Source organism: Clarias gariepinus, chromosome 8 (assembly GCF_024256425.1).
Source record: "Clarias gariepinus isolate MV-2021 ecotype Netherlands chromosome 8, CGAR_prim_01v2, whole genome shotgun sequence".
In the NCBI taxonomy this organism is placed as follows: domain Eukaryota; kingdom Metazoa; phylum Chordata; class Actinopteri; order Siluriformes; family Clariidae; genus Clarias; species Clarias gariepinus.
The window spans coordinates 17,650,961-17,663,153 of record NC_071107.1 but is presented as its reverse complement, the minus strand read 5'-3'; the positions used below and the strand labels follow the sequence as shown (position 1 = coordinate 17,663,153).

The window sequence follows — 12,193 nt, the reverse complement described above, 5'->3', positions numbered from 1 at the left end:
GATTGGCACATTATTATCGAAGTGAATCACATTTTCAAGAATGTAAATAGGCCTATAGTTGGTTTTCCTCAAGGTTAAAATCACTGGTAACTCTCAGAAACAGAAAGAACAGACTAGAATTTACTAGAAAGAAAAAGAAGGGTATGAAGAAGGAAGAGCTCGTGTTCCAAAGCGGAACACATCATCTTGCAAACATGGAGGAGGCAGTTTATAGCATGAGCATGCATGGCTGTCACTGAAATTGGGTCACTAGTGTTTATTGTTGATATGGCTGCTGAGAAAAAATGACTACCCTTTGTTCAAATTTTAATCAGATGGAGCAAAACTACAATAAAAATGCTTGGATAATTCTACTTAATTTGTTTTTAAAAAACCCTGATTGGTTAGACTAATCAGAGATCTAAGTGTGAGAGATAATCTGCACCGAGTATTGAATGAAGTCTGGTGTGACTCTCCGCAATTTCTGTCTAAGCGTTACTCAAACTGAAATAAAGATATGGGGAGGGAATTGGGAACAAGCCACCATCCTGTGGCCCTTTCCCTGTAGCATCAATTCTTACTTGTTTTGACAAATGGAACAATCAAAACAGCACACAATGGCATAAAGTATTATTCTACAGTCTGAATTAAGCATGCAGTGTATCTTAGGAGCAGCAACATGTACATGCACATTTCAGCATACAGGCATTAGTGTTTTACACAAGGTAATAGTTTAAGTAAAAACAATCATAAAACAATAGATAATTTTTTTACTTAAAACAATGGCTTTACACATGGCACAATTTTAAGGTGAGCTTCTGGTTTTAAAACCACTAGTAAGATTCTACAGTTATTACCATCATACAGCATATCTATTGTTTTGTGCAACTAAGGCTGCACAATTTAATAAAAAAAAAAGAACAATTTCAGTGATTTCAATTTAAACTGTGATATTTAAATAGTAAAATAGTATTTAAATAGTAGCAAATACCAATTTGTATTCACACATATTTGTTAAGGTTAACACTAAATAATGGCACAAATGATCTCATTAAAGGGATGTTTGCAGATATTTTTTTATCAACTCAAGTATTTAAAAAGAATAATAGACAAATATTTAAGTAATTGGCAAGCGCTATGTACATTCCTTACTATGTGTATATTACCTATAACAAATTGCAGCCTTAAATAATTACATAAAATAATTGCACAGGTCCATGTTGTGATTTATATTTTTATGCAATCAATTGTGCAGCACTATGGCAAACTTAAGTGAGCAGGTAGTGATGTAAACATTAAAAACGTGTATACCAATGTGTGACATTGGTGGAGATTTGGGTTTATATGAAGGATATCTTTATAGGTTCCTCAAATAATGTAAAATAATGTAGCCAACAAAGCTAATCTTATATTTTGTTTGCACAATAAAAGTGCTGTGTTTATTTGTTTATAATGCTGTCAGTTACCTGCGCGATGTGACATGTTACCTTTCATTGTTTGTGTTGTAGGATAGTGTCGATTACAAAATTGCTATGATTGTTTGCAACTTTACTGGATGTTCAAAAGAGGTTCACATGACCTTTCACAGGCCTTTATCCTCTTCTAGGCTTGACTGACATGATAGCAGTTTGGATGTGCACTTAAAATTCCTTACCATGGATCAGCTGTGTTCGCTAACCACAGCAAATCACAAACCGCTCAGTGACGTCTCTTTCTGTAAGACCAGAAAGAGGTGACGTTGACGCAGAGGAGTTAGACAAAGTGTCTGAGAGGAGACTAAACAGCAGTCATTGTGTATTTCTCTCAGATCTATTGCGAAGGAAGTGTTTATTCGCTGTTACATTCCTGTCCCCTAAGGGATCATAAAAAGCAGGTCTGTTTAGAGGTATAATATCTGAGAAATGTCAGACAGATAATCAGCCAAGATCAGTCTGTTCTCTCCTGTGTTTTGGGGGGAAAAAAAGAGGCACTTTGCATGGTCATTTATATACAAATATGATCCAGCAGGAATAGTGACTAAAATATTGGAGGGTAAGACATTATGCATAAGTCTATCCAAAGCACTGAAGACTACTTTATATGGTTTAGGATTTTATTGAATGTTTTAGGGAATATGGGAAAACATTTGCCTTTTTGCATAAGCTTTGTGTAGAAGCTTCTAGCACTCAGTCTTGGCTAAAAGACTTGAAATGTGAATACAAAACCAAGAGAGGTTTTGGTGTCACATGAATGCACTAAAGCTATAGTCTTTCTGTCTGCATATGATGAATATCTGAAGAAAGAATGTCAAGTGTATTGGATACAGGGATGCATAGATTAATGGCTCAGCTGACTCTAGAGACACGTGATAAACACATACTGAATAAAGTGAAGCTAAACTAAGGCATAAAATGCAATAGGGTGTGCTGTTACAGGAGAATATTAAATGATTGGATGGTGCAGGGCAGCCCAATGTACTCTGCAGTTGATCATTTTCCTATAACAGCTTGTCTTAAAATTTTTATTACTCTTATAACAGCAGTGTGCCTACATTTACAAATTAACATTGTGGCATGCCTGCAGAACAGGTTCCTACAGCAGCTGTAAAAGATCTCTTCAGGAGACACCTTTTCCCCTTTCTTGAAATTATTAATACTAAAATACATCATGTTACCATGAAAAAGCACTATGTCATCTGTCCTAAAGACTTTTACATTGAGGAAAAGTAAACATTTGAGCGTTATGTCTGTTACAAAGTGATACCATACAAGTTTCATTATATTAAAGATAATTATTTGTTAAATAACAACAAACACAATTTCTACTACTTGAGACCCAAATGTCCTCATCTGATAATCCTCACACGATGCCCTTTAGATATAGTTCTTTTACCAGACTTCCTTGTTTTTGTTTTTAGTTAACTTCATAGTTATCAGGTGCTAATAACCAAAAACAGTGAAGAGAAATTGCAATGTTACATAAAGTAACATGGGTGTCAGGAGATTAAATTAAATTTTAATTATGCCTAGATTATTGCTGCATCCACTATACTTTACAGGTTGCATTGAGTGCGCTGTTACTATAGGATCGATAATGTATAGGACAATTCCTATAAACCTGTGATCTGCCGTGCAGATGGCATTAATGTTAAGTAATGCAATTATTCAACACCTCCTGAACAAACAGATTTGAGAATTTTACCCAGCTGTGCTACAATACATAAAGTCTAATAGGTGTTTCATAGTGACTGTGTTTTAGCAAAGTGTTTACAGATTAATACATATTTGGTAAAGCTTGTGGAAAATATTAGTGGTTCGCCATCTGTTTGCTGGTCACTGGAAATATTAGTCTTGCGGTAAATGTGGATGTGGCTGGTTTGTGGATCAGGCAACAAGGTCACACTTCTTGTTCCTTCTAATAAACACTGATGACATGTCACTCGCTGCAGTCTCTGATTATGGGAAATGAATGCTATAGTACAGTACAAGTCATATATTTGTATATAATTTTTTTACATTCTGTAATCTGTTTTTTTTTTTAAGTGAAACTTGTTGACCATAATATAATATGCTTAAAATATAAAATTAATTTAAAGCCACTCGCACTGGACCGTTTAAGCCCCAGTACCTGGTCCTGTGAGGGACTGAGAAAATTTAGTGGTATTATAATTACTTCTCCATTTGTTCCTGTAACTGAATATTTTTTTACTGCCACTAAATTAAAACCCTACCAGTTTCCATGAGCTGATTTATATGGTGTTATGTTTTTAAGTGACTACTGAAAGCATATTAAGGTCTGTGTTTCATTGTGTTTAAAGCACGTTATTGGGATAACACAGAGCTGTTGTGGTGCTTAAAGTACTATATCTATTCCTCTTGGCAATGTTTTTTTTTTTTTATTTCTGTTTCTTTTGGCAGTGTCTGCATACAAACAAAAATAAACACAGCCATGTAAATATATATTTTATGCGCTGCCACTTTTGTAAAGGATAATGAACCTTGAAGCAGTTTTAATTGATTGTGTAGCGTTAATATTCCAATTTAGCAACATAAGCGCATTCTGTCTCTGCATTAATGCGTCAGATAGTGTATCTGTTAATACACTAACATGCACTCATGCATAGCTGGTCTTTGTGCTAGTACAACATTTACTACAGCTCATACAGTTTGTATTTGTGAGTCAAGTAATATTTGGCCATCGCTCAGAATTGAGTGGAGGCCAACGATGCTTGACTTACACAGTGTATAAATAAGTCAGCATAAATAAACAGGTGAATAATCCATGGCTTGATTTAGCATAAAGAGAGCTTCTCATTCATCTGTGTTAGTAGCTAACCCTGAAAGCACTTGGCCTGGGTGCCCTCTTTTTCTGTGCCTGTTACTGTGCCTGCGTACATGCTATATTAGTCTGGAATGCACTAAGTGCAAACTCCCACTGACAGCAGTTCTGATGTGGTGAAGCAAATAAGCAGACTTGCACAGGATGCTGTACATTCATAAGGACTTTACAAGTTACAGTTTATGACTATTGTTTTTAAGAAAAGGAAAATATGGTCAAAATTGAATTATGGTTCAGGATTATAACTGCCATTTATAGGAAATTGAGCAGAAAATAATATCCAAAGGGAGCAAGAATCATGCTTAAGCTCTGTTTATCCGACGAACACATGCTAGATCGTCTACTTAAGTCAAACAATGTGAACCTCAATTAAATGATAAGATGTCTGATCGAACATTCTGTAGCTAATTGTTTAAATAAATATCAGATAGCTGACTGAGCTAGTCAAAGAGGCCACAAATGATCATGGTGCTTTTGCATATCTGTAACTCTATCTCCTCAGCATCTCAGCCAAGTCAAACTCAAACTTGCTCTTCTTTGTGGAGTAATTGAGCATGTTGTATCTGGTGGGTTTGCTGTTCCAGTGTTGCAGTGGGAGCCGGCGCAGGGGCTCAGGCTCCGAGTCCTCCATTGTTTACACTGATAGTTTCCATATGCTGGCAGAGGGAGCAGCCAAACTCGCTGGGCCTGCGCCAGTAGCCAGGAAGCTGTCCAGCGCTATCTGGAATACTTGGAAACATGGTGCAGCTTTGTAATAACCTAGAAGTGAATGCAGGGCCCAACAGTTGGGCTGTGTTTAATTATTAAGTGACCTCTTGGAATGAGAAAATCCCAGGATGCAAAATGTTAGGAACTGGGCATATTATTCATAAGTTGTACAGTGCAACAAAAAAACTAATTTCCTCTGCCGAGATTCAGGATTGTTGCATATTTCTTGAACAGATTGTTATCTGACCTTAAACTACACCCGAGAGATAAATAAGGAGTGAGTGTATAATGCAGTGTTTTATTCTGTACTTCTTTAACCCCATGCTATATTGTATACCCAGGAAATGTATATAGGAGCACTGGAACAGACATGCAGATGTTTCCATTTCCATGTAATATTCCTCACTGAAGTAATTGTAAATTAGACTGTTGGATAAAAAAGCACAATACTTTTAAGCAAAAAGGAAAAAACTTTAATTGTGGTTTAAAGACATTTAAATTGGTTTGCGGTATGGGGATGAATGAAGGCTAAACAAATGTAATAGGTTTAAAATAAATGTTTTTAAATGAAGGTATTTTTTTATCTCCCTGATATCATTGCATCTTAAAAGTATATGAGTGTATTTGTACATTTTAGACACATTTATTTTACTATTACTTACAGATGGTAGAAAATATAGACCTGTTTTTTGTTTCAGATCCAAGGATAAGTATCCAAGAGTTTTTAAGTATTTAGCTTAGTGAACTTAATGTCAGGTTAGATTTTACCAGCTAATCATTATACTATACTTTTAGCGTTTTCTCTCCTCTCCTACATTGGATCTCACTCCAGAATCATCTATCCTTACACCGTGAATAGCAAAGCTGCTGTGCTGTTCCCAGGTCAGCTGCTAAGACTGTGCTAGTGCCAACTCAACTTGTTTCTCAGGAGAGCCTTTGCTTAATAATTTGTGGACAGACTCAGAGCTCGGTTTCAGGAGGGGAGATTTCACTAACACTGAGGCATTGTGTGCGTGCAGCTTTATCATTTAGCAGCACACCTGTTCCTCTTCGTCAGTCTCGGTGATGCAGTCTCTCGGTCTCAGGCAGAAAAGGAGACAGCTGCACCCGCAAGAAAAGAACCCGGGAAGACCTAAGGAAACACTGGCTTCATTTAAGCTCCCCTGTGGGAATTAATAACACCAGCACGCACCTGACTGGAATGCCCAGGCCTTTTGCAGAGCTTGCCGGAAATCTTGCGCGCACTCACACACGCACACGCACACACACACGCACACACACTCACACACACACACACACACACACACACAGACACACACACACACTCACGCACGCACGCGTACACACACACACACACATGCAGCTGATGAGAGTGACACTGTCACTCCTGTGTGTGTCTCCAGGGAAGGCCATCTGCACACTAAGACTTGGCCTTGGCTAAATCTCTCTATCCAGCACAGACAGAGCATCGCTTGATCCTCTCTTTGCATTGTGATGCTAATGGAGCTGTGTTACTGAGCACACACTGGTACTCGGACCATGTATATTAACAGGAGATCAACTAAAGACAAATGAATACCACAATTAATTTAAATTATATGAATTTTGATTAACATTAACATTTAAATTAATGTTAAAATGTCATTTTAATAATCCTCATTGACATCTGGCTTGGCGTAAAATAATTTACACAATGTGATGAGAAATCACAGGATTGGGACTAAACAGCTGTGTGGCCATAAATAAGAAAACCACTCGTTAGTGAGATTAAGATGGAAAAAAACACTTAAATTTTCTATTGATTATAAAGATTGGGCTCCAGCAATGGAAAAAGGTCATGTGGTCTGAGTTCAGATTGACCCTATTCAAGAGCGATGGGCATGTCAGGGTAAAAAGGGAAGCGCATGAAGAGATGTACCCATCATGCATAGTGGCCACTGAACAAGTCTCTGGAGGCAGTGTTATGATCTGTGTTGCTTTAATTGGTCAGGTCTAGTCTCAACAACATTATGATGCAATAAAATGAAGTCACATGATGACCTGAATTTGCATCTACTGTATGTAATTTTTTTATTCTGTGATAAATTAAATGTTCCAGCATTGAATTTATAAGAGTGCGGTTCTGGGAGCATGAGAAATCATTTTCTCACATGAATTGACCAAACTGCGTAATTACAGTAATTAAAGCTAAAGGCGAGGCAGCCAATGACATCTTGAAGTGTGTGACTTCTCTTTTTTTTGCCGGTCAGTGTAGAATTGTGTCAAAGATATAAATGTATGCCAATGTTAGTTATTTTCAATTTTACAAGCCTAATTATTTTCATGTGAATGCTCAGCCCATACTAAAGAACTCCAGGCTATTGTTTGCAGTTTCCAAGAGTGGTTGTGTGTTTAGTTAAAGATTATATCTCTCGGTCATTTCCAAATTCACCACATCTATTGTGCAACTGAATGCCAAAAGCAGTCCACAGATTTGTACAGGCTTTTCTCCATCCTGTGTCTGAAAAAGATGGCATGTATTTCCTAACAAAAACAAAATGCTCAGTCGAAGCCAGAAAAGCGGTCTTCTACTATTTCCACAAAGAATGCACTTAAATGGCATGGTCGTGCTTCCAATACATGCTTCAAATAAATCATGTCATCTAGAAGGCATTAACATGTGACACAGAAGGGAAGCAAGAAAGATGTTGTAGTTGTAAACAACATTACATTTCTGAGTAAGATGTGCCATTAATTTTTAGGGTTTCAGAAATAGTTTCCATTTGAAATTTGCAGGTTATCTGGATTTATTTCAATGTTTGTTTCAATGTGCAAAACATGTTTGCACATGAAATATAATGTCGGTGTTTGGAACCACAAAATTCCACAGGACTAGAGGACTAGAAGTTATAAATTAAACAAACACTAAAAAAGTCAAGAAATGATCAGCCTCACTATGGAAGAGAGAGTCCAGCATACAGTACATGGAAATGATGAAGACAATGATTTGGCATGTGGCGGGATTAGTTTTTACAAATTATTGTTGGCTCACACAAAGAAAGTTAGTTTGTTTGGTTTTTTTTCATCCTGTCATGTTATTAAGTGCTCCAAATGTTCCTTAGCCATGGAAGCCACATACTTATCAATCATATGGCAGATCTTTTCCAATGATAATATGCCGATCAACTGCGGTCATTGCGAATGTTTCAGCTTAGCACTTTCCTTAGGTCCGTGTTTGCTAACTTAAATGCCTAATTCAAAGCAGATCAGTGGTTTTATAAGGGGGGGGGGGTAGCTTTTTCTTGTGTTATACCAGTGTGGGACCCATCTGTTTCTGATTTCCTCCTCCCTTCAGTCGTGTAGGGCTTGATTGGAGAGCCCTCTCCAGCTGCGAGCAATGACTGCCGTGCTGTGGTATTTGTCCTGTTACAGGGAGGTTGGCTCTGTTGCTCAATCCCAGCCTCCTCCATCCTCCTTAGGGGACACAGCTGGAGGGCTGGGGAAGGGGGAGACGCTGCTTAAATTCGATTCCCTTTTTTACCTCAAAAACAGCTTACAGTCACTGGATACGTGCCTCTAATGTCCCAAGCAGCCATCAGTGCATGAGTGTTTGAGGCTGCATGAGGGCTAGAGCATGCCGATTATAGCATCGAGAGACAATGTGCTTGCAGTATCTCCATGCTTAGGTGCCTCTGTGCTTGTGGTCATCAAATAGCCTTTTGTGGTCCAGTGTGCTCTTTTTGTTTTTTTAAGCATGCTAGCACAAGAACAGCCTGAACTGTCTTTAAACATCCTTCTACTTTGACCAGCATGCTAGGGCCGAGATTCAGGGTAAAGTGGTCACGCTGGTTTTAGAGCAGTGCACAGAGGATAACTGTGTAAACATGCAAACAAAATGCAGAGACCTTGGCATCAATCTGTAATTAAGACAGAGCTGTTTGTTGGTGTATTCATTATAAAAGGTTGCCTTCAAATAGAGACACTTGAGGTGATTTTAGAGCAGTGCTATCCAGATAGTTATAAACTGATGAATGTAATTCAGTGCGTTACAGACCATTAAAGCTTGTGGGTTTTTGTTTCTCTGCTGTTTTTAAATTCCTTGTAAAAAAGACATTTAGACAAACCAGATGTAGACTATGATTCAAGCTCTTCTCATTTGCTATCCGGCTACCCTTATACTATTCAGCCATTTATTGAATTCTCAACTATTGATGAAATACTCTTTATGGCCAGATGTTTGTCAACACCTGATCATCACACCCATATGTGTGTTTCCCCCAAACTGTTGCCAAGTTTAATGCACACAGTATATAACAGCATATAGGATGTCTTCGTACGTGTTCACTGTAACTGAAATCCCCAACAGTTCTACAGCATGGCAGTGCCTCTTTGGACAAAGCAAGGTTTATAAAGTTGAGTGATCCTCAAAGAGCACGGACCTTAAACTCACAAAGATAAAGTGGAATGCCGACTTCACCCAAGGCCTTCGCAGACAGTGTCAGTGCCTGATCTCACTCTCATTCTTGTAGCTGAAAGTGAAATCTTCCCTGAAGATTAGAGGGTATCATTACAGGAATGCAAAGATTAAATCTGAAACATTGATGTTCAGCATGCACATGTGTGTGATGGTCAGGTATTTCACAAATTCAGTTTCAAATTTAGATTTAAATAGTTGTGCCCACAACTTTGTTTATGTGAAATTTAACTGCACACTCATAAGCGCGTTTTAAAAAATGTACAACGCCATTTGTTGAATTTTGGAAGGAACAAAAATTTTTACGTGTTACGGTGAAGTGCGTGGAATAAAGGTATGAGATTGTGTTTATTAAGTAGATCTCAATTGCCCACTCGTAAGTGCAATCGGCATCCCCCTGGAAAGATTGTAATAAAACAATGCCTATATGTTACCTCAAGCTCTGCCAAATACACATCTGTGGAATCCCATTAAAATTCGTTCAGTAGTTTTTACGTGATGCATGCACAAACAAACAGAGAAACAAAAATTCCAAAAATTATCTTGATGTGTTCTATTACTCATGTTGCAACACCAAAATATTTTTTTGCAAATATCTTCAATGTACAGACACACTTTACAGTTTTATTATATGTATAGATTAGTGCCAACTTTTTGATCTATTAAAAAACAAATCTATTAAAACACAAATCACAATACAGCAGAGACTGCTGCAAAAATAAAGCCTTTACATGAGCAGATGGACTTGTGAATTGTCTTGTAATGCTCATCGGTTCTTACTCACAAGGCCATCAATCATATATTTCTTTGCTACATAAACAGGCAGAAAGTATAGCATGTTAGCCAAGGTTGATGTGCTGCTGATGTACTACAAATGACTAGCAAAAGAGTCATATCGTACATGACATCATAACACAGAGCATACGCTTTAAACAGCACACAACAGTGTTTTTGGACTGTTCATTCCATTAAGCTGGAGTTACACCTAATGCTTTATAAATCACAACAATGGAAAGTATGAATCAGTGGGACTGAGGTCAGTTATGTTGGGGGGTTTATTATTTTTCCCCTGTCCTAGAGCTCCCCACCCACACCAGTCCTACAGCGATGCTCGATCGGCCTTGCGTCAGTCCATTTGTGAAGTTTAGAAATGTAGCCACAAAAGTCATGGTTTCCAGCTGCTGCTAACATGGGAGATGGTTTGTTGACAGTGGTTGAGTCATATTGTTTAAGGTTGGGAGGAAGGCCCGTTGCATGCAGCGAGCCTGTTGTGACGCATGTTGCTGGCTCTTTGCACACTGGAGCACATGCTAATGATTTCACCTACTATAACTCATCTGGGACCAATGCAGCATATCCACCACCTCTCATCATTAGTACAGTCTGAAATCAGCTTCAGGCGCAGAAAGCCATCACCCAGAGGCAGGAACTAATATGATATGATAGCTTTCATATGGACAGACCAGGTCCTCAGAAGACTCCTTTTATCACCTGTTTGAAAAGCCCTCCTTAGAGCCCAGGATGTAAAATATATGAAGCCAATGACTGATTAGGTTGTTTTCTGTCTGTTTCATCCTTCTCTCTATCTTTCCTGTAAGGACAAACTATTTGGAAAGGAGCCATAGTAATACACATATGCTGACACACTGAGCGAACTCTTATCTGTGCTTAAATGATTTAAAACGCTTTGAGATTCTGCATTTTGAGTGCACAAATTTAAAGAGTGGCTGGATTCTGCAGCTGAAGTTATTGCTGTAGCTTGTACTTCATGCACTTCTGGTTTGCATTACAATGGCTTTGGTTTACCAGTGATGAACTGGTGACAGTAGGGGAGTTTTTGCTTGGCAGTCTGCATGCCTGTAATATTACTCTTCCATAAATGTAATGCATACTGTTTTCTGTCCTGTTAAAAGGAAATAAACCGACTTGTGGCATTTTCTAAATTTGTTTGTTTTGGATGTTGGCATTTCATGCTCTCTCATAACAGTGACATAAAACTCTTGTTTGTGACACACAAGGGAAAATATGAGTTTTCCATCCTGCTTTTGTGGCCCAGATACCAATGCCAGCATTACTCACTCAGATAAATTCATGTCCAACTTTTTTTTTTTTTTTTAATAGCGCTTTGGAGCACAGTAAACAAATATTTATATTATAATCAAAGTCTTGTGTAATCTCATTAACAGCTTTTAAAACTAATTGTCTAGGGCCCTAAATTTGAGGGAAACTTTTGATATAAAACTATTTGTCCAAATTTTATCTATTTCTTATGTTGACATGGAACAGCAGGACATTTACTCTGCTACACATTCAATTAAAATACATTTGAACTACACCTGCCACAATGAGGTCTGGAGATGAAGCACTTTTGATCAATTTTGTCAGATCAAAAAGTAAAGATACAGGTCTAAATTTTTATTCTGCGATTCTGTTTCAGGCTCGGCCGAAAGGTGAAGGACTGACACCTTATCAAGGAAAGAAGAGGTGCTTTGGAGAGTACAAGTGTCCTAAATGCAAGAGGAAGTGGATGAGTGGAAACTCCTGGGCCAATATGGGACAGGAGTGTATCAAGTGTCATATCAACGTGTACCCTCACAAACAGGTGCAACACCGCTTTCACTACATTTTCCATATATTTCACATACATGCCAGTGAGCATGTACAATGCTGCATGATAAGCATACTTTCATAATGTACACACACATTGCACTGTGTGGTGAAATTTTTGTGGTGGAT

The 12,193-nt window shown here is 38.0% G+C and overlaps 1 protein-coding gene across 1 annotated transcript in view; it reads left to right on the top strand.

The window, feature by feature from the left end:
• Window positions 1-12,193, top strand: part of zcchc24 (zinc finger, CCHC domain containing 24) — a 32,248-nt gene that overhangs the window by 13,742 nt on the left and 6,313 nt on the right. The window contains exon 3 of the mRNA XM_053501928.1: window positions 11,895-12,059. Within this exon, the coding sequence (XP_053357903.1) occupies window positions 11,895-12,059 (165 nt within the window). The remainder of the gene's footprint in view (window positions 1-11,894; window positions 12,060-12,193) is intronic.